Source organism: Amphiprion ocellaris, chromosome 8 (assembly GCF_022539595.1).
Source record: "Amphiprion ocellaris isolate individual 3 ecotype Okinawa chromosome 8, ASM2253959v1, whole genome shotgun sequence".
Lineage (NCBI taxonomy): Eukaryota > Metazoa > Chordata > Actinopteri > Pomacentridae > Amphiprion > Amphiprion ocellaris.
In genome coordinates this window covers 4964459-4986760 of record NC_072773.1, presented here as the reverse complement: position 1 = coordinate 4986760, position 22302 = coordinate 4964459, and the positions used below count along the sequence as shown (strand labels likewise).

The window sequence follows — 22302 nt, the reverse complement described above, 5'->3', positions numbered from 1 at the left end:
GAATCAGGCGCCTGACAGAACTTCATCTCCTATTGTTTTCATGGATGCAACGGCTTAAAACACAAAACTACATTTATCAATCTACCAGTGTTAGTTCCATCTAAAAATACAGCTCGTATGTTACAGGGCTCCAGACTGTAACCTTTTTGTGAGTGTGGGAGCTGAAATTCCATTAAGCTAACACATAGCTACTGTGTTAGCTACAGTTGTGAAAAGTGGTACTTTTATAACTTGAATACACTCTGGTATTTACACTTAAAAATGTGGTCTTCTTGTGAAATGCAGTTTTTTTACACTCATAGAAAAGACCGCATGTAGAAAAAAAAAACATGTTTCATCTGGGACAAATCTGACATTACAAAGCCCCAGTTTAACTCTTTCTAAAGCTATTTCTGGCCACACACTTATCTGAGCAATGCAGCAACTACAGCAGCCTGCAACGTGGGGTGTTTAGGGAACATTGGTAAATTTTAAGGGTCTAATGATAAGAAAATGTTCAGCAAGTGATGTGTTTTGCCTGAGACAAGGTGGGACTACAGTGCTACAAGTGAAAAAGTCAGTCTGGAGCCCTGTTCTTAACTACAAGATCTATTAAGGTGACAGAAAAGTCATTTGCCACCTTTGACAATTTTGTAAAATACACTTAAGACACAAAGACCGACACTTTTTTACCTGTAGGACAAATATGACGCTGCAGTCAGTAGTTTTTACAATGACTAACACATTAAATCTCACTTGGTTCTAGTAGTAGGAAAACATACAAGTCATTTCAAGGTATTACAGGTGATATTTCTGCCCGGCAACAACATGGTGACAAGACTCCAGTATGTCATCATTCTCAACAAATCACTTTTACACTTGAGTCTTTAGAGTGTCCACCTGTTTCCAGTTGCCATGCTAATTTTAAAGGCTGCAACTTCATGTTCAACACAAATATTCTGATTTCTTCACCCAATTATCTACAGATAAGCAAATCTGCATACTTTCAAAAATAAAGAACGATCTTTACATCTAAATCTGTTCATAAAACCACGGTTCATAAACACAAAGACGAGTATGTTCTCAACCGCAACATATTAAAGAGTATTGCTGTTGTTTTCTCCACTATGGGCTCATCAGCTGTGCCAAGCAATGCCACAAACAGTCCAGTCATGTTGCCAGTGTTTTCCACTTCAACACACAGCAAGGTAAAGCTCTTCACTTTAATAGGTTGCTGGTCACAAACCGTCCTGTAAGTCAGCTGCCTGCAGCTCACTGTGGCCATGACTCTTGGTACCATATTCTGCAGTTTGAAAATGAACTGTTGTGCAAAATATGTGGTGAAGACTGGGTTGATTACACCAGTTTTATCTTCACACTGCACCACTACTGAACTATTTGCAAACACACTGCATTTATGAGGAAAAAAAAAAGAGACGTTGCACCTGTTTGCCAGTGGAAAGCCGATTCTGTACGGCAGCTTCAGCAGTAACTTAAAGGGACAGTTCAGTTTTCTGTTGATTTGTATGAAATATTCATCCATAATCAGTGTATTAACTGCAGGAAACTGCAGGCATGTCAGCTTGAAGCAGCAGAGAAATGCAAACATAGGGAGTGGGCAGCGACAAAAAAAATATTTTCCCTATTGAAGAACAATATCTATTAATTGAAACATACACATTATTTGGGTGCCCCTGTAGCTCAGCTGGCTGAGCAGACGACTCATAAACTGAGCTCCTACACAGCGGCCATCGTTCGAGTGCAACCCATGGCCATTTACTGCATGTCCTTCCCTGACTCTTCTCTCCACGTTTCCCGTCTCTCCACCACTACAATAAAGGCTAAAAAGCCCCCCAAATTTTTTTTTAAAAACCCCCACTATATTTAAAATAGTCTCACTGCTTGAGAACGTGGAGTGTCACTGTAGAGGACTGTCTGACAGTAAGATATAGCAGAGAGAAAAATATAAACATAGCATACACATGTACAGACATCAATGCAGTTTTAGGTGGAGCTTTTTAAAGGTTACAAAAATATGTTCTGTTGCTGACCCTGTCAATAGTAACAGCTTCCCTGCTGGTACTCCTGTCTGTTGGTGGTGCAGATTTAAATCCATCCATCTGCTATTCCTGCTTTATACCCCTCATCTACTGTAAATAATACACTGACTATGGTCATGTAAATTCACTCTCTCTTTAATATGGAAACCGTAAAATATAACCAATATCTGAAAGAAAGAGTGAAAAACAAACGGAGCTTTCAGTGACACTCATACCGCTTGTTGTGCAGTAGTGGAAATACACCCCCAGGGCTTTGTTTGGCACAGCTCAAGTGGACTGACAACCCTCTCTAATTTTAGGTACATATACGTATAGGTTATAAAAAGGGTTAAAAAGCTTGACGTGCTATAATGTAAAAATGTACGAATTGAAGTAAGTGGGCTAAAACATGGGCAGGATGATTAATCCCTGTGGGCCCTCACACTGCGTGCTTTGTACTTCCATCAAAGGAGATCTTGGTCATTTGTTCTGACAACCTTTACCAGACTTGACCCAAATGTTCAGGAAAAGTTAGACCTTTATCGGCAGAGAGCTTGCTGTTTAGAGAGAGAAAAAGAGATGCATTAATATCAACAGTACAGAACAAGACTCGGCAGATATCTAACTCAAACGTAATGAAAATATGATTTATTTGTCCAACAATTCTTAAGGCCATTAACCTCAAACAATACGTGTTCAAAATTATATACACATTTACAGTTTGTTACAGTTGATCTTTATTTACATAAAATCGCTTTAAGTGTATTGAGTAATGGAGCAGCTGTAGTCGCCCCCAAAAATGCTGCATGAGCTCACTGACAGGACTTACAGCTACACGTGTGGTGGAGTATTGGTAGAATATAATCACATATACCATTTGTTACCGATACTACCTTTACAAAAATACCAGGCCACGTTGGCAGCAGCTTGTCCAGCCTCTTCCCCTTCCACCAGCAGAATCCACTTTAGCATAAAGAAAAATAGGTGGCGCTAAATGAAAGTATTCTTTTACACAATGATGCAGGTTCACAAAGAGCTCAATTCGTACAAAACCAGAACATATACAGACTTATCTTTTCCCATGGATGACTCAGTTCCCAATTTGACAGCTGATTCATGATCGCTCTTTGTGGACCTTCACCTTAAAATTCTTTGATTTTACATTTTAACTAAAATCAAATTCTTTCCTTTAACAATCCATGAACAAAACAAGAGGCTCCAAATCTGGGAGCAGAAAGTAGATAAAAATTACAAATGCTACGGTCGCTGCTGAACGCTGTGAAGCCTGTGAAAAACAACAACAAAAAGAGTCTTTTCTTGACTGATCCTTACCATGGAGTCAAGCAGGTAAAGGTGTTCAGAAAGCCACTCATCCCACATGGTGGATCAACCATTACCTAGAAGAAACTGTCAACAAGGTTTAGCAGTAACATGTACTTAAATCCATCAACACAGAAAACCACATGCACATTCTGCAGTTCTTAGGTAATCTTAATTCAACGGTGTTCATCCACCTCAAGATGTTCAGTACACTGAGTCATGTCAAGCTCGGTCGCAATATGTAAAAACAGAGATAAGTACTTGACCCTACATTTTGAGTGACGTGCTCGCACTTTCTGCACACTTAGTGCAGAACTCCACTGAGACGTGATTCTTGTCCACATGCAGACACACTCCACCGGATGTCTCTTTCTCCTCCACTTTCACGCGTTTCCTGGGCAAGGCATAGTCGTGATCGTTTGGGTCGGGCCCCTGGAAAAGCGAGGAAGATAATTTCATCCCATTCACACCGCTCAGCCTGGACAAGAGCTGGGCTAACATGCTCTCATTGGCCAGCACAGCTCTCAGGTACCTGGTTTCATCTTCCAACTCTTCCACTCTCTTGGTCAGCTGAGAGTTTTCCTGCTTGAGCACGCTGTTCTCTGCTGACAGGACGCCAACCTTCTTCTCCAGGTTGCTGACATATTCTTTCTTCTTGAGACGATTCAATCTGGCGGCGATGGCGTTTTTGTTGCTCACGTGGCTCGAGTGGTTCTGTCCGTTCTTCATCCTGGAGTTGGGCGACATTCTCTCTGGAGATGAGGCTGTAGAAGCTTCAAGCCCGGAGTCTTGGTCTTTGGCAGAGTACACACCCAGATCAGCCAACTCCATATCGAACAGGGAGGACGAAGTATCTCTTTCTAGTGTCCATTTTAAGTCTTCGATTCCAAACAGGTCTTCTAGTTCTATTCCAGCGACATCAGTTGGGAAGTCCTCAGGTTGACTCGGGAGATCTTCAACAGCTTCGACAGCATCTGTCATTTCAACTTCCACAGACTTGTTGACAGCGCGGCCTCTTCTTCTGGTGATCATTGTGGTGTGGAGGTTGGACTGCAAGGATGCTGTCCAGAAACTTTGCAATTCCTCACCTGTGGAGACAGAACATATACCATTACGTTGTTGTCAATCTACAGTAATTTCATTTAACAACCAAACATGTCACATATATTCATTTTAGTAAGCGTTGCACAAAACAAAGCTATAAACCTATTGCTGTGTGGACTTTGTGGTGAACTGTGATAAGACCTTGTCAGTCTTGAAGGGAAAGAAGAGAGGGGTTGTCAACACAATTATTTTCAACTTCTAAGTATTTGTTTCTTCCTTAAGATAGTCAGTTTTCTGTCAAATATGAGTAAACGAATGACAAAAATATTTACATTATATGTGAGAATTTTTACCTTGTAGCTATTCAGACTGATTATTCAATTATCTAAATAGGTGTCAATTGTATTCATACTTGACAACTAACCGTTTAATCATTGCTACTAGATTTTTGGCATGCTAATGACCTATGATTGTTATCAACATTTTTAAGTTCACGTTCACCTATCATTCTGGTATGCAGATGGCAAGTTAAAGTGTTTTCAATAAGCTACGTCTCGATTTTCTGTGAGCTTCCATGCAAGTCCTTTACATTGTGTAACCTCCTACCCACGGATAGCTGCTGGTGTCCTCCATTTTCTTCAACAACAGAGATGTGTGTTGGCTAAACGTATCACCAACGTAAGTCACTCGTTGCTAAAGCTAGGCCTGATAGCATAAGCTTTTTTTACAACACGTTTCAACTTGCCCTATTTCGCATGAACATACGTGTACAATAAAATTATTCGCTGTAGCAGTATTTGGCAGATAATTAGTGATATTAGCAAGCAAAAACAAACGGTTTTGAGACGTTGCCCGCCTTTTGCTTTCTTGCCAACGAGGCCTTTGTCCTCGGAACATTTAGCATCCAGCTAGCGATAGATGAATATCGGTAACCGGAATTTAATCTCCCTATCAGTTGTTTTTGGTGGGTTAAAGTAAAAAGTCGGCATCCACACACAGTGACCCTGTGTAGCTATTAAAAAAAAAGATAACTACTTTTCTCGCTCGCTTTTCGTTAGCTGCGGCTAACCTAGCCAAACGCATTATTACTCAAGTGTGACGCAGCACTTTTTTAACGCCATTTCTTTGACCGTCAACTTACCGTCCCGTTCGAAAAACAAACACAAAAAAATAACAAAAACTGGACGTGCGTCCTTCTACTGCTTTCTGAGCTGTTTACGGAGTTAAATTTAAATGAAGAAAGACAAGGCGGCTGAAGACACCGACGTCAACCAGCAAAGACGTTTCTTCTTCTTCGTCTTCTTCCGGTGAGATTTGTGGTAAACTGCACGCAGTAGAGTCTCACTGCTGCCCCCACAGGTCATTTAGTAGAATTACACCGACACTGTTAAATCCTATGAGTCCAAAAAGATGCAAAATCCAGTTACAGATTATGTTGCTCCAAAAACACAAAAGTGACTCCACTTTCTAATGAGGTTTTTCTCTGTGATATTTTTTCTATCAGAGCATTTTTCACACTTTCTGCCTCTCCACGGATGTCATTCCCATCAGGACGATTGCCAACTTTTTCCAGCCCATGATTGAGGATGCAGTGACCCATTCTGAGCTAGTTGTGAACACATTATCCTTCTGCCCAATCTCATCCTATTTTTTTTTTTTTGCCAGAATATTGCTGTTCTTTTTAAAAAAAAATCACATAAGTGCCATTAAACTTATTTGTCCTAATGCTGCTTCACTAGGTGTGCGTACTTTTTAAAATAAGATGATCCTTAATTAATTCTACAGCAGCGAAAGGCTGACAGTGCAAATGTTGTAGAGATAATCAGTATGATATAAAAACTAAACAAAAAGTACTGCTGATATTGTACAGATTCTTTCATATGTGGAAATTCAGATATTGGATTCAGATATATTCCCACACTACCGTTCAAAAGTTTGGGGTTGCTTAGAGGTGTCCTTATTTTTGAAAGAAAATCTTTTTTTTCAACAAAGATAACATGAAATGAATCATAAATCCAGTCTAGACATTGTTAATGTGGTAAATGACTATTCTAGCTGGAAACAGCTGATTTTTAATGGAATATCTCCATAGAGGTACAGAGGAACATTTCCAGCAACCATCACTCCTGTGTTCTAATGCTACATTGTGTTAGCTAATGGTGTTGAAAGGCTAATTGAAGATTAGAAAACCCTTGTGCAGTTATGTTAGCACATGAATGAAAGTGGGTTTTTGATGGAAAACATGAAACTGTATGGGTGACCCCAAACTTTTGAACGGTAGTGTATACATAAATCTGAAAAAACACAAATTTTTAGAACATTAAATTCTATTTTACACTCACAGGAACGCCATTTTTGACAGTGTCTTCCTGGTGAAATTGGCAAAGCACGCAATAAAAGAACAATCACAGCTGCGATTAGTCTTTCTACATTGTAGACGTCCATTCTAAACCAGTATGCTGACACCTGGCGCCATAAATCTTACAGTCGTTGGAATCTTTCAGATAGAAAAAGTTTTATTTAACAGAAGTGCACAAAACAACATTTTTTTCCCCATGAAACCACCCTTGTGCTCACAAAAAACATCTTTACTGGTGTTTCCAACTAAAAGCGATCCAGATTTACAAAACAGTTCATAAAAACCAACAACACTCACTGTGCTCTGAACACACCATCATAATTATGAAACCATATCCTGTTTAACTTTATCATGTGGTATAAGGTGAAGTACAGAATGTATTAGGTGCTGCACTAGTTTCACCTTTATTTTTCCCTGAAAATATTACCAAGTATTCAACATTAAAGCCTTTACAACTGCTTGACATTAGGGCTTCAATGTAAATTAATAGCAATGGATGAATTGTTTTGTTTATAAAATGTCAGACCCTGTGGACAAACTGTTCACTTTGGACTTTGACAAACTATACTGGGCATGTTTCCTGCTACTTCCTGACATTTAATTATCAGAATAAATCTTTAAAGACAAATAATTTCCAGTTGATTCAACAGAGAAATGCATCAAATCCTCACAATTAACCCTTTGATGCATAACCTGGGTCAAAAGTGACCCAAATCCAATGGAAAATGGGTATCTCCTCATGTGGTCTACGCATCAAAGGGTTAAGAATCTGATTCCAAGCAACATTTGGCATCAATACCTGACAAATGACCCAGAAAAATTAATTCTGTGTCAGTGTAGAGCTGATATGATTATTTGATTTACTTTAACCAATTTTTTTCTGAAATCTGTTGATTCCAGTATTTTAAATGACAGGATGTGATGCACTGGTATGTCAAACATGGGCGGATATATTTGAGTTTTAGACTGTAAGGCAAAATGAAACATGTCACTTTGGTCTGTGGGAAATTATGACGGGCACTTTCCACCATTTTCAGACACTTTATAAAATAAGTTATTGACAATGAAATGAATAGCTAATTGCTGCTTTATGCCAATTTATAAAAGTCTTGACATTTTTTATTTCCGAAAGAAACTATTTTTAATATTGAAGCTTACATAATTTTGAACATCTTGTGTGTGCGTCAGAACAACACAGAGCTGAACACACCGTGCAGCATTAAAACACTGAGATTCAAAAAAGCTGCAGTCCAGACTTCAGCTTGTTGATGTCACTGTGGTTCCAGAGAAGCCCTTCAGCCGTCCTGGCTGGTGCAGAGACTCCCGGGACGCTTCGTGTCGCGTTGCTCTCCAGCTCCACCGGCTGGTCAAAGACTGTCATGGTTGAATAATGTTCCACCATGAAGCTGGAGGGGTCATCTGACTGTCCGGGGACTTTTCCGAGAGGAAAGTTCCTCCACAAAACTTTATCAGTGCAAACCTGCCATGGAGAACCTCTGAGCAGCTTTGTCTTCTCAGCCTGAACATCTGCCCATCTGTTCTCCTGGGAGGACTCGCTCCTCTCCAGGTCTGCCTCAGAACGCCAGGGCTGGCTGTGCCGATGCTGCAGCTTCTCGTGCAAACTCTCCAGTGTGTATATTGGCTGCTGCTTGTGCACCTGAGAAGTGTTCAGCTCCGATTGTGTTGTCTGTGTGTAGATGGAGCAGAGCTGGAGCAGCCTCTGTTGAGTTTCCAGAGGCAGAGGATGCTCCATGTCATCCAGGATTAGCTGGAGCAAGTGAGGCGTGCTGATACAGGGAGCATCCAGGCATGCAGAGAGCAGCTGCTGCCACCTCAGCTGGATGCGGTTCACAAAAATCCTGTCCTTCATTCGGGCCTTTCTCTGTACCTTCGTTTCAAAGTGGTACTCGAATTTGTTGCTGTTGCAGAGGATGACTTCTGAAGTCCAAGCAGAAATGTAGAAAGCTCTGTGATTGTTCTGCTCTTTGGCGAGCAGCTTCAGTTCAACAAAGAGCTTCTCTAGGAGGACGTGAATAAAGGACGGGGAGTTGAGCACCTTCAGCAGCGGCAGCCAAAAGCGCAGGAATGTTTGAGGGAGTCTGGGCTCAGAGGGACTGGCATCATGAGAGGAATTACAACCTAAAGTCTCCAGCTGCTCAACAGTAGGAACCAGAAATCCATCTTCCAGCAACACATCAACGAGCAAATCACACGACTCCAAAGCAAACTGCTTGATCTCACCCAGTAACCAGCTCATGTCTTCAAAAGGCGCTGGCCACAAGCTCTTCTCCTGGTCTTCAGGATTCCCATCAAAAGCCTGGTACTGCTCCTTTTCATAAGATATCAGTAGAGAGCGGGCATTCTTGTAGGCTTCCATTTCTTTCTGCCTTGTGATGAGCTCATCCTCTTGTAGTTTTAGTTCAGCCTCTTCGTCCTCCAAGTCTGACTGTGATTCCCAGTCATCACCAGCGCCTCCACCCAGCTGCCTGGACCAGTACTCCTGCTGGAGCCACTCCAGAACCACTTTACACCCCTTTCGGCACCACTTCAAGGTGGGGAGCTTGCGGTGAGTGAAGTCGTGCCTCAGATCCACGACCCACTCTGGGATGTTCAGGTTCCCAGCCAGCCTCCTCAGTGGACGGGCCACTCTGCCTTGCTGTCGCTCAGTGATCAGATTGACGAACCGCACCAGGGCCGCCCCGTACAGCAGAACCAGGTCATCCCCGCCCAGCTGCCCGGTCCGGTCCAGCACCTGACACCTCACCAGGTCCGCCGTGCAGTCCACCGCCACGGGGGTGCTGTTAGCGTACCGGCCTTTCCACGCCGAGATCCTGTGCAGGGCGAATCTCTGCAGAGAGGAGTCTTTGGAGTAGAGATACTCCAGAACCTGGTCCCACTCAGCTTTGTTGACCCAGGCGACCACATGGCGCTTTTTCTCTGAGCCTTTCTTCTTCATGTTCCTGCCGCAGGACGGACAGCAGACTTACATTAAAGTTCTGTTCCCAGCAGAAATTACTGGCCTCTGTCGGCCTCCTTTTGAAATATGAGACAAATAGCTTATTATTGCACTATGAAAGTATTCTGGGATAGCTTCCGAACGAGTCGCACCCCGGAAATGATGTACTGTTTCTTCTTCTTCTTTTCTCCTCTTCCGCTTCAGCTTCTTCTTCTTCTTCTGTTCTATTGCCGGTTGGTGCGCTGCCGCCATCTAGCGGATGAGAGTGGAGCAGTAGAGAGGCGGAAAGAAATATTTTTATTGTACAATTCGATCTCTTATGGCGATTTATGTTAGGATTTTTTTTAAAGGCGCTGCTAGATTAAGGCTGAAACTGATATCATGTATGAGTATTACAGTATTGATATTAATAAACCTCACTGTGTACTGTTTACTGCTGCACCACCCCCACCCCCCCAGTTTACTCACGCATCCCACCTACTTATATGCAATAACTAATAACTCATCCTCTTGTATATAGTTTTCTACATAGTATTAAAAAAATCTGTATATAATGTCCTGTGCAATTTTTGCATGGTGTTTTTTTCTTATTTATTCTTGTACTGCAGTACAAAAAAAGATATAAAGGCATGCCTTTATATATATATATATATATATATTTTTTTTTTTGGAGCTACTGCAACTGTGAACTTTCCCCACTGTGGGATAAATAAAGTTTATCTCATCTCATCTCATCTTATCTCATCTTATCTCATCTTATCTTATCTTATCTTATATTATATTATCTTATCTTATCTTATCTTATCTTATCTTATAACCTTATCTGCTCTTTAACATGTATCTATAGCTGTACATAGCAGTTACACACTCCTTTCCTAATGATTTTGTTATTGTTTTATGTTTTACTGTCAATGTTTACTCTTCTATCAAAGGCATACAAGTACACGTCACAATCTATATATCCATGTAATTCATTTTTTCACCAGAGATATTAATATACAATTAATATACAATATTTGCACATTCTGTAAAGCTTTCTGATGAATAATAATGACTTGATTTGATTGATTTCCAGTAAAACCTCCATGCAGGACTGTAAGGTTGAACATCTGGTAAATAATAGGCTCATCTGCAAATACTTTAATGTAGATTTCATCAATCTATTCTTGCATTTTAAGCACTAAAATAGTTTGTGGTTGCTACATTTCCTCCCCTCAGAACACAGCAGAAGATATCTAAGGTCATAAATGGGGAAACTAACAAAAATTGCACACTCTAATGGGGTTAAAAATAAAAATGGGTCTTTGTTTTCCAAAGGTGATGATTGAGGTGAGATTGTCTCAACTACCGCCCACTGAATCAATCAAAAAGACAGAAGAGCTGAAACTTATGACCCAAAACACAATCTATGTGGTAGTCACCAGTTTTTGTAAGGGGTTTTTTATGGTGGAAAAAAGCAAAAATAAAACAAAACAAACAGTAACTTGATTTTCACAATCAGGCACACTAACCCAGTATTCTCAAAGAAAGCCAGCTGATGGTGCTTAACCTTCTGAGCTACCAGAAATTCCGACTAAGATGAGACTCAAAAGCCTCTTTATGTAGTCTCCCAGCCAGGCTGATCACCAACAGGCCACAGCGGAGCTCCACTTCACAGCTGCAGCTGATCTACCTGATGAGAAGGTTGAGCTTTGACCAGATATTTGTTCAAGGAAATAAAAAAATATATAAAATAAAATAAAAGAAATTTTAAATCACTTATATTTAAAAAAAAAAAAAAATCATACCAATCCAATCCATATCAGTGGTAACATCAAAAATAATAATGAAAAATAAAATCAATAAATAAAAACTAATTTTGAACCTTGATTGTAAAAGTGGCCTCTAATTAACAAAATGGAAAATCTAAATAAAAATCTAAATAAAGAAGTTGAAAAGAGGAAAATAGTCTCTCGGAATGACAGGATCAGTTTTAAGATCCGGCCTAATCTGGATAATAAATTAATACATTTCTCTTTAATTGATTAAAATTAATGTAATTAAACTGAACGAACTCCTGTCCAGTGGGTGGCGGAAATGCGTCACTTCCTTTTTTGCCAAACAATATAAGACGCGGAGAAGAAGAGAGCGATTTGTTTGGAAAATGGCGGGTGCTTTGACAGAGAGTCAGCTTGTGCATCAGGTTTACGCTTCACTGCAGGTAAAACAAGTTCAAGTAGTAGAAAACACATTTATTATAATATCTAACATTGTGTGCTTTTAAATTCTTGCTGCACGTGCTTTTGTTTGCTCGCCAACATTGAAGCATTTAGCATTTCTTAAGCATTTAGCATTTTTTCTCCATGATGTGTTCATGTAAGTTGAAGTTCGCTTTTTTTAAGAAAATCTCAGTTTCTGTCATGAGTTGTGTTTATATACACGTACAGCTGCTTTTATCCTGGCCAAACGGTCTCAATCTTTGTTGTAATGATTCTTGGACTGTGTCTCTGTTTCCCATGTTACAGCTAATCCAGGTTGACATCCTTATAAGGGACCAGTTCAGCTCATATAAAGCAATTTTTCACCTGTCAACAAGTGGCTGCAGCTCTTACATAGCGACTGAATTGATATAAATGCATCTAAAAGTTGAGTGCTGTGTAAACCAGTCCTGTAATTGGGTGTGCTGTCTGTGTGTTGTGTTGGTTGAGGCTGCGTCGTGTCCTTTGGTGGAAGGTTTGTACCTGAACGACAGCGACAGCATGTTACAGCTGCTCTGTGCTCCATCACAGCTCCGCACAGACATACTGGCGTGGATCTGCACCAGGTACAGTACACTGCCTCTCTACTAATTAGTCAAAAGTAATTGGTATGTAAATCTAAACTAAACCCCCCCCGCCCCGCCTTATCTTGGCTCTGCAGCATCAACCCAAGCTTTGCTGATTCCAAGGCGATGTCGAGGAGATCCTCAGAGCCAGAAGGTTTGAATAAAGGTAACATTGCTCTCATAAGATTAACGGCCGACACAACTTGCACAAATTAGTTTGTACCAGGGGTGTCATTTGAACTCAGGGACCATATTCAGCCCAATATGGTCTCAAATGGGCCAAACCAGTAAAATCAGAGCATAATAACCTATAAATAACTCAAAATCTTCCATTTTGTTTTAGTTAAAAAAAAATTTCTGAAAATGATCATGTTTAATGAACTACAAATAAAACCACAGCCTCTCTTCTGCTGAAGACAGTAGCAGTTATATATTTCTTTTGTCACTATAACCCCAGATTTCAATTAAACCATTTTTTTCTCTCTGTATAATCTGTTTAAATATCTAATACTTTTTCTTATTTTTTCTCTATGATTTCTCTTTTTTTCGGGGCTTTTTATAGCTTAGCTCCAGCTGCATATCCAAAAAAAAAAAAACAGTCGAGACAACCATTTGCCTACATCAGCAAATCACGGCACCAACTGCCTCCAATGCCAGAATGTGTATCATGGATCTGTTGGGATTAAACAAACAAAAAAAGACTTTCATACTTGATTGTACTGGGATGAATGAGTGTTTTCTCCTTTTGCATCCATAAGACACTATGTGGACGCTGGATATTCATACATACTTTAGATTCTTAAATTTCTTAAAAAGAAGTGCAGTTTCAACAATATTATGCCTCAGTTTATCATTTACATATGGAGATCACAGCTTATCGATCACAGTGTATCAATAAAGGCACAAAACATTTAGTGAAAGATATCTGGAAGTGAACAATGTAATATTTTCCTGTTTGATCTGGAAATTCTTTTGAATTTGCATCCATTTCCACATCTGTGTAGTAATCCTGACCACTGCATCATACAAACTAAAGTGGGAACTGTTGAAGAAGAAAGTTAATTTATGCCCTTGCCTTGTAAATGTATGAAATTTATCTATAAAATAATGCATAAAAGTTGTGGCTGTACTGTGGACAAATTTAACATAGCAGTTACTTTTATGGAAAAATTGTTGTTATTGTCGTCTCTGTAATTTTTACACTTTGCAAAGTCATCTCTTGGGCCGCATTGGACCCTCTGGTGGACCGGTTTTGGCCCGTGGGCCCTAAGTTTGACACCCTTGGTTTTCACTGATAGTTTTATTTTCTGTCATACTAAGACAACCTCTTACACTACTGTGGTCTGTTTTTTTTGGACAACTAGAAATAGCTGCGCTTGGACAGGAGCTGATGCTGTGTAAGTCAGGTGACCTGGACCTGATCAGGGTGGGTTGTTGCTTCAAGTTATTCTAAATGTAAATAGATTTACAGCTGTAGTTGTACATGTTTTCACACTTAGCAACACATTTCCCTGCCGTGTGTGTGTGCGTTTTCTCCAGGGTAATGCGAGTGCTCACCGGCAGCTTCGGTTCCTGGAGCAGCTTCTAACTCTCGTCCCGAGTTGCCAGAAACCTGCTGGGAACAGAACCGATGGGGAGGCCCTCCTGAACGAGGTCTTCGCTGCTGAGAATCTGCCTAACCTCACACAAGCGCTCAAACCCACGTTTTACCCCTGGCCTACCCACATTAACACGTATGCTGTGATTATCCTCTTACATGCATTGTATCTCCTCCTTCCCTGCAGCTGTGATGCTGCAGATGAAAGACCAATGCAAACAAGTGTAATGGATCTTAATTGAATCTTTTGTTTCCTGTTGGCTGCCAGCAACATTTGTCTCCTCATACTGCTTTCCCATCAATCACAGGACTTTGCAGAGGGAGACCAAGTCAGCTAATAAGGCAAGCAGAGAAGAGTCTGCTGATATTGACGCCCTTCTACAGTTGACTCAGTCAGCACTGGCAAAGCTACAGTCAGAGGTAAAGTATTAGAATTGAATTGTCTTTATTGTCACTGCATTGAGGTCAACACAATGAAATTTAAAAACGGCTCTCATCAGTCATCTGTCACAAACACGGGTTAAAATAAGTAATAAATATCTGTAAAAGCTGTCATTAAAGTGCATTATGTTTAAAGAGCATTTGGCCATTGCACACAGTTGCTGTGTTACTCCTGCAATAATAAAAAGAAATGGAGTGGTTATATCCATCTATCGATTATTTATACACTGCTTAATCCTCATTAGAGTCGTGGGGGCTGGAGTCTATCCCAGCTGACTTAGGGTGAAGGCAGGAGACACCTGGACAGGTCACCAGTCTATCACTGGGCTACATATAGATATACATATACTCTCATTCACACCTATGGACAATTTAGAATCTCAGATTAACCTCAGCCTGTTGTTGGACTGTGGGAGGAAGCTGGAGAACCTGGAGAAACCCCCACATATGAACAGGGAGAACATGGAGACTCCATGCAGGAAGATCCCAGGAAGGCCGGGATACAAACCGGGGATCTTCTAGCTGCAAAGCGATAGTGCTAACCACCAAGCCACTGTGCAGCCTCGGGGTGGTTATTTATGATTTCTAAAATATTGTTAATGCACTGGACTGAAAAGTTTTTCTCTTGCTCTCCTCAGTGTGACTTCCTGATCGATGAGGACAGTCCTGCGGTTTTCTCTCTGAACGCACTGCGTGTGGCGGCATGTGACCTCCAGCAGCTGATGTCCACCTTCAGCCACGTTTATGAGACAGACCTGAGAGCATATTGCAACAGAGACATCCCCCACTTCAGCAAAGAGACCGACATCTTCCACAGAGTACATCAGCTACTTCTGGCCTGCAACACGGTACTCGCAGTAAAACCTTTTTCAGACTGGGAATACATGCTTTGAGCTGTAAAAATGACTTTTTTTTTTTTTTTTTTTTTTGCTCTTAACCGCTTTGTTCGGACATGCTAAAGCTGCAATATTTAACATGTAATACGAAGCATGTGTTCAACATAGCTGGACATTTTTAACGTTAGCTGGCTTGATGAAACCTAAAACCCCAGTCAGACTTAACGTATATCACAGCAATGGTTATCAACTTTCCTGTTAAGCAGGTTTTCTTCATCGGACTCAGATTGTGCTTACATTAAAGCATTATTTAATTTAAAAGCATTTATTTGATTTAAACTCATCATTTGTGTCTTCAGCACAAAACTACTTATTCCAGTCAAAAGGAACAGGTTGTTATGAAGAGCCATGAAGAATATTAAAAAATATTATGGATAAAAATGCTGTTACCGCAAATGATGAAAGGAAAATTCTTAATTCCTATAAATTAATATATTTATTTCAATATTTATTTTAACCCTCTCAGTTGCTTATTTCTAACATGACAGCTGCACATTAGAGCTCTTGAAATTTACACATTTAAACATGATATTGGAAAAGTGCATTTAGGTCAGCACTGTTTCTTAATGAAAGATGCATGAAAATCACTTCAGCTTTTGACCAAATCAGAGTGACATTAATGTGGACGGATTATTCAGTGATGAGTATCCAAGAGACTGATCAGTGTTCTTTTAGCTGCTTTATGAGCAGGTAGAACTCGTTTCATAGTACATCCCTCTGATGTAACAGGAGCTCTACTGTTTGTTTTGTTTGTGAGAAACTGTATGTCTTGGGATGCAAGACTAATTTCTGAAAGATATTCTGATGGTAAAGTGAGTTTCAGTCAAATTATGCAGCCTGGTCTCACTGATTATAGATGTAGTGGCAAAATAATAGAAACATTTGTGTAAAAGTACAGTTTAATATCATCTCAAAAAAATCTCTTCAAACATTATTCAACACTTCTCCATTCCAGTTTAAAACTGAACATGTTAATCCTCATGAAAGTAGCATGTATGGCAGGATTGTTGGATTACTTTTGGCTCAGTGTACCAACTAGAATAGAATATCCTTTTAGTCTCACAAGGGGGATTTGCAAAGTGACAGAATAAAAAAAGTAAGACAAAACACAATTACAAATTAAAGAGGGGAGGTATACACACAATATATACACTATAATATGCAAAAGAATCAAAAATCATGAATGTTTATTGTCACTGTTTCTACACAGTGAAATCACGATTGACTCCCAGCTTTAGATAAAAATAGAAAATGGCACACTATGAACAAATAATATAAAATAGCCTTTTTTTAAATCCTCAAATATAAATGTAAACAGTTGGTGAATAACACAAGGACAATAAAACACAAATTTAAGAATATTTACATGAATGAATTGCACGTGTTTTGTTGCACCTGACGTGTGTCTGTGTGTGTCTGTGTGTGTGTGTGTGTCTGTGTGTGTCTGTGTGTCTGTGTGTGTGTGTGTGTGTGTGTGTGTGTGTCTGTGTGTGTGTGTGTGTGTGTCTGTGTGTGTCTGTGTGTTTGTGGACCTGCAGTAACGCTCCTTCTCACAGCTGGGTGATCAGTCTGTCACTAAAGGAACTATCCAGTGCTCTCAGTGTCAAACATGTCCAGCAGGGATGTTAGCTTCCCACCACCTGCACTGGGTCCAGGAGGCTCCCCAGGACAGAGCTGATCCAGTTTCCTTTTGTCAGCAGCTGAGATGCTGCTGCTCCAGCAGACCACTCCATAAAAGATGGCTGATGCCACCACAGAGTCATAAAAACACTTCAGTCGCCTGAGCAGATGGTCTGCTTTGACTCTTCTTATAAAGTGCTGTAGTGTGGTCTGACCCGTCCAGTTCATTGTTCAGGTGAACACCCAGGTACTTGTATGAGTCCACTCTCCAGGTCCATGCCCTGGATGTTCATCAACGTTGGGGGAGTCTGACTGCACCTGCAGAAGTCCACCACCAGCTCTTTATTCTTCAGATTTGATTTGTAGGCAGTTCCGCTGGCACCGGTCCACAAAGTCCTGGGTCAGTTCTCTGTACTCCCGATCATCAGCATCTGAGATGAGACCGACAATCGTGGAGTCATCAGAACTTCTGCAGATGACAGTTGACTGAGTTATACATGAAGTCTGCAGTGTACAGACTGTTCCCTGAGGGGCCCCTGTGCTGTACACCAACATATCAGACTCATAATCCTGTGCCCCCAAAACTGGTCTATCTGCGAGGTTGTCCAGTATCCAGCCTGAGAGGTGGTGAGCTGCAGCCTTTTCCCTCAGGAGAACCGGCTGAGTCGTGTTAAACTGAGTGCCACATCGTACTGACGTTCCATCCTCTTCGTGTTTCTTGTTTCTCAGGAGTTGGAAATGCTTAAAGAAGTAACCAGCGTTTCTGCATCCGTGAGTGAGGAAGTAAAGCGGCTACAGACGCAGCCTCAATACTGGAGACACGGAGAGAAGCGCACGTTACGTAAGTGGCTTTTAGTTTTCATGTGCAGGCTCACACTTTATGTTGTAAGTTGGTAAATATTTGGTTTTTTGTTGTTTCTTTTCCCCAGACGAACAAATAGAGGAAATTACCAAACGAATTGGAGAATTTCTCACCGAGCTTCAATCCTGACGATGTCGCTCAGACATCAAAACTGAGTCAGAAATAACGGGAGGAGAGTCTGAGCTGTGATGTTAAAACAGAACTGTGGTCAAAAAGTGTGTTCTAACAGCCGTTGCTTGGGTATGACGGCAGAATCTCACCTCTTTCACAGAGACTTAATGCTGTTTAATGGAGTCAAACACTCCCTGTTCTAGAGCTACATTGAGACGTGGTAAATGAACCAACTTTCACATCATGCTATGACTTTCTCTGTTGCTTTCCATAAATCTACAACGGTGTGTTGCAGGCTCCGCATGTGAACGGCTAGATGAGGGGAACGGGAGGGGAAACTGAAAAGGGGAATTTAGTTGCACGAAAGAAACATGGTCAGTTGTAGGGTTGCACAGTTCATTAAATGTTAATCATGAGGAGGATTTTGGTTTCCACAATTAAATAAACGGCAAGTTTGAGGTTTTAAAATGTGTTTGGTGCATAAAAAACAAACTTTAGATTCCTTATTTTGCTGTTTTCAGGCAAATTGTTGGGCTTGTATTTGTCTGAACTGCAGTAACTGAGCAGCTCCTGGAAATTCCTGTATTTTTATATTGCAGAAAACGAATCTTGCGAAACCCTACTCTGTTAGTATGTTTACCTTGAATATGACTGAACTGCCAGGCAGGTTTGTGTACCATCATAACATTATACTAACAAACAAAACATGAGTTTCTGTAACTGTACAGTCTGAATTTACTGCCTTAACTTTAGCATCCTTTACAGTTGACTGTTATTGTATATTTTAATATTGAATAAATTAAAATGTGTCAAACTTTCCAACATCAGTTTCTTGATTGTGTTTCTGCTTATTTTGTGATTTATCTTTTTAGTATAGACTGAAATTGCCAGCCAGTTGCTGAAGATGGTTTCTGGCTTCACCTGTGAACAGATGAGAAAACTGTTTTTACACAATAATTTTCATGGAGAAAAGATGAAACAAAGCCAATGTGCTGGACGTAACACCCAACAGGCAGTGGGCTGTGCTTTTGTACTGAGCACCTAAATGCAGCCAGTAATGCTTTTATTAAACTGCATTCTTTCACTATTAGACTATTTGTTTCAGTGCATTTATCAATATATTGACCTTGAATTCTCCCTTTGCTTGAACTTGGTGCCTCTCTATCAATAGCCATAATGCACTGCCTGTCCTTGGATTAACTAAGCAAATAGTTTACGGCCTTCCGTTGAATAATTACTGCAGTGATGAATATGTTTCAGCTGCAACAACTTATTTAACCCGAGCTGATGCAGTGAGGAGCTTCTCATTTCTTAAACTGTGTTGGAAGACATGGTTGTGGGGGCACAAGGAAAAACTTTAGTTGCAAAGTAAATAAACTTATTTTCTAACCAAAACAATACAAATTAGAGTTTGAACTTTCTCTAAGTCAGAAAAGATGAACATTTCTATGCTGCGTTTATATCTTTTATGAATTTAATGTCACTTTTATTACATACAAGTAAATAAACTGTTGATCACAATCACATAAACGTCTCTCCGAGTTCATTCCAGCAGCAGGAGTCTGTCTGTCTGTCCATGAGTCTGAATCCTGCAGGATAAAGTCTCCAGATGTTGCAGCTCCTCATCAGAAGCCTTTACTGACCAGCCAGTCCTTCAGCTCCTTCTCGAAGTGCCCTTTGACCTTCAGGGTCATGGTGACCTCGTTGACCTGCGTGGGCAGCTCCTTCCCGGTCACCTCCTTCAGGTGCTGCTTCACGTCCTTCTCCAGAGCCCAGATGTCTCCTTCCACCTTCCGCACCAGCGTCAACTTGCGGCTGCCGTTGGTGACGTCGGTGTAAACGGGGACGTTGTGCATGCGGGAGCGGCGGATCATGTAGGGCAGAGGCGGCGGGGAGTCCGCCGGAGGGCTCCAGCCGGACGGGGTAACGCCGGTGTGTTTAGGCGGAGCGGGGATCCGTGACGGCGGGATGAGCCGCTCCACGAAGCCGTACTCCTCCGTGGACTCTATTATCGCCGCTTTCTTCTCTTCTGGAGCCGCGTTAGACACACACCGGAGGCCGGTAGCAGCGGCAGGAGCCCCCGGTGTCCGGTTATAGAGGTAGAAAGCTCCGTTCAGCGCCCTGCGGAGCACCGAGGACAGGTGGCTGGAGGAGGCCGCCATGTTGTGTAGCAGAGAAAGGATCCCTACCCGGAAGTAGTTTACAACTTCCGGTAACTACAATCTTATTTAACGAAGATCAAATGTTTTACTAGTTGAAATACACTTAACAAAAATAGAAACGCGGCATCAAATTATTCTTCCTTTTCTATTTAGAGAATAAAAATAAAAATCGAATTTATATTTTTATTGTTAAAGAAAGATATACACTACCATTGAAAAGTTTGGGGTCACCTAGAAATGTCCTTATTTTTCAAGAAAATATTTTTTTTTTCAATGAAGATAAATTAAATTAAATTAAATCTTTTCTTTTTTAAAAAAAATCTCTTTTCATTTAAATTGAAAAGGCAAATTATTACAATTCCAACCATGTCTTATTTACAGCACCAAAGACTACGTTGTCTTCCCAATATTTAAATTTTTTTACATCACTCTTTTTTTTATTGTTGCAGTAGAACAATAGAATGAGGGAGTCAGCCATTTGTAATTATCTTAACAACATTTGAGAGAAAAAAATGTAAAAAGTAGACAAAGAGAGCTGATTGTATCTAGTTATGGGTGGATTCAAATAAAATTTCAATTCAATTCAATTTTATTTATATAGCGCCAATTACAGTCAAATTGTCTCGAGGCGCTTTACAGAACCCATATGCCTGACCCCCAGAGCAGCCCTAAGGAGACAGTGGCAGGAAAACACCCTTTTAACAGGGAAAAAAACCTCGAGCAGAACCCGGCTCTAATGTGGGGGGACCCATCTGCCTGCTGGCCGGGCGGGTTGAGAGGGACAGAAGAGGTAGAGAGATAGAGATAGAGGGGTAGAGGTAGAGATAGAGGGATACAGATAGAGGGGTAGAGATAGAGGGGTAGAGGTAGAGATAGAGGGATACAGATAGAGGGGTAGCGATAGAGAGGTGGGGGGTGGGACACAAGGACCATAAAACACAGCCACACATCTGAAACATCCAGCATCCAGCTCTGGGACCAGGGACACTCGGAGAAAGGACACAGAAAGAAACAGAGTGAATGTAATGCAATAATGGTATATATAGTAAATACATAGGTAGTTAGAGAAGGGCTCAGTGCATCCAGAGAGGTTCCCCAGCAGCCTAGGCCTATAGCAGCATAACTAGGGGCAAACTAAAGGGACGTCAAGAGGGGAAGTCAGTTGTGCAAATGAAAACACCAGCTCACCCCGTCAGGGTCACCCAGTCAGCCCTAACTATAAGCTTTGTCGAAATATGGGTTTTACATCCTCAAACCATTTAGTCCAGATCTTATAGAAGTTCTCTTTTTGCACTTTCAGGGAAACTGTCAACTTTTCCATAATGTAAACCTCATGTACAATATCAATCCATGCCTTTTAACCATTTTTGCGCAATGTTTTTTTTTCATTAACATTCCAGTTGTCAAACAATATGTCACCCAAATACGTGACTTCACATTCAAAAGGAATATTTCCCCCAAATATATTATTTATGTGTTCATGGGCACGTTCCCAGTAAGAGTAAATGACTGTTCTAGCTGGAAACGACTGATTTTTAATGGAATATCTCCATAGGAGTACAGAGGAACATTTCCAGCAACCATCACTCCTGTGTTCTAATGCTACATTGTGTTAGCTAATGGTGTTGAAAGGCTAATTGATGATTAGAAAACCCTTGTGCAGTTATTTTAGCACATGGATAAAAGTGTGAGTTTTCATGGAAAACATGAAATTGCCTGGGCGACCCCAAACTTTTGAACGGTAGTGTAAATATAGACAGTTGTGCCGTGGGATTATTGTGCCTTTTATAATGTTTGTTTATTAACTGGTGTGCCTTTATTGTAGAAGTTTAGCATCGTTCACATTGTTAAGCGTGTTCTTTTTTTGAGAGAGAAAACAAACTATTTCTCTCCAATTAGGCTGTTTATTTTCTAAATATCAGTGTCTCAAAAGAATCTTGTACAAGGACCTTTTCTGTTTGGAACAGCCTCTCAGAAAAGGATAAAATTAAAAGTGAACACAACATTTTATTCAGTCTAGTATTGTGTAATAGGTCATAGATATAAACATATAATTCAAATATTGAAATGTGATTGGCTAAAGGTGGGGATAAACCGTGGTTTAGACTTAGTT

At 40.6% G+C, this 22302-nt stretch overlaps 4 protein-coding genes across 5 annotated transcripts; 1 reads left to right on the top strand and 3 right to left on the bottom strand.

Annotated features, from left to right (window-relative positions):
* Window positions 1-2644: 2644 nt before the first annotated feature.
* crebzf (CREB/ATF bZIP transcription factor) lies at window positions 2645-5682 on the bottom strand. Of its 2 annotated transcripts, XM_055013166.1 has the most exons (4): window positions 5524-5682; window positions 3610-4426; window positions 3351-3425; window positions 2645-2981 (listed from the first exon to the last, which is right to left on the bottom strand). In XM_055013166.1, the coding sequence occupies exons 2-3, from the start codon at window positions 4368-4370 to the stop codon at window positions 3416-3418; spliced, it is 771 nt and encodes a 256-aa protein (XP_054869141.1). In that variant the 5' UTR covers window positions 4371-4426; window positions 5524-5682; the 3' UTR covers window positions 2645-2981; window positions 3351-3415. The 2 variants fall into 2 exon arrangements, with proteins under 2 accessions (XP_054869141.1, XP_054869142.1); XM_055013167.1 differs by having other exon boundaries at window positions 3351-4426.
* A 1198-nt stretch (window positions 5683-6880) lies between these two features.
* Window positions 6881-9871, bottom strand: las1l (LAS1 like ribosome biogenesis factor). The gene has a single exon (XM_023265166.3). The coding sequence runs from the start codon at window positions 9695-9697 to the stop codon at window positions 7976-7978; it is 1722 nt and encodes a 573-aa protein (XP_023120934.1). The 5' UTR covers window positions 9698-9871; the 3' UTR covers window positions 6881-7975.
* A 1949-nt stretch (window positions 9872-11820) lies between these two features.
* On the top strand, window positions 11821-18854 carry haus7 (HAUS augmin-like complex, subunit 7). The gene is made up of 9 exons (XM_023265172.3): window positions 11821-11897; window positions 12385-12500; window positions 12596-12666; window positions 13865-13926; window positions 14040-14233; window positions 14406-14517; window positions 15177-15386; window positions 17784-17895; window positions 17984-18854. Exons 1-9 carry the CDS (start codon window positions 11841-11843, stop codon window positions 18043-18045), a joined length of 996 nt encoding a protein of 331 aa, XP_023120940.2. The 5' UTR covers window positions 11821-11840; the 3' UTR covers window positions 18046-18854.
* A 625-nt stretch (window positions 18855-19479) lies between these two features.
* mrpl49 (mitochondrial ribosomal protein L49) lies at window positions 19480-20219 on the bottom strand. Its single transcript, XM_023265173.3, has one exon. It carries the CDS (start codon window positions 20187-20189, stop codon window positions 19653-19655), a length of 537 nt encoding a protein of 178 aa, XP_023120941.1. The 5' UTR covers window positions 20190-20219; the 3' UTR covers window positions 19480-19652.
* Window positions 20220-22302: the final 2083 nt, after the last annotated feature.

Coding starts and splice junctions, on each gene's coding strand:
- crebzf (XM_055013166.1), bottom strand. CDS start 4,370: ATGATCACCAGAAGAAGAGGCCGCGCTGTCAACAAGTCTGTGGAAGTT.
- las1l (XM_023265166.3), bottom strand. CDS start 9,697: ATGAAGAAGAAAGGCTCAGAGAAAAAGCGCCATGTGGTCGCCTGGGTC.
- haus7 (XM_023265172.3), top strand. CDS start 11,841: ATGGCGGGTGCTTTGACAGAGAGTCAGCTTGTGCATCAGGTTTACGCT. Junction 11,898..12,384: donor AGGTTTACGCTTCACTGCAG/GTAAAACAAGTT, acceptor GTGTTGGTTGAG/GCTGCGTCGTGTCCTTTGGT. Junction 15,387..17,783: donor TACTTCTGGCCTGCAACACG/GTACTCGCAGTA, acceptor CTTGTTTCTCAG/GAGTTGGAAATGCTTAAAGA.
- mrpl49 (XM_023265173.3), bottom strand. CDS start 20,189: ATGGCGGCCTCCTCCAGCCACCTGTCCTCGGTGCTCCGCAGGGCGCTG.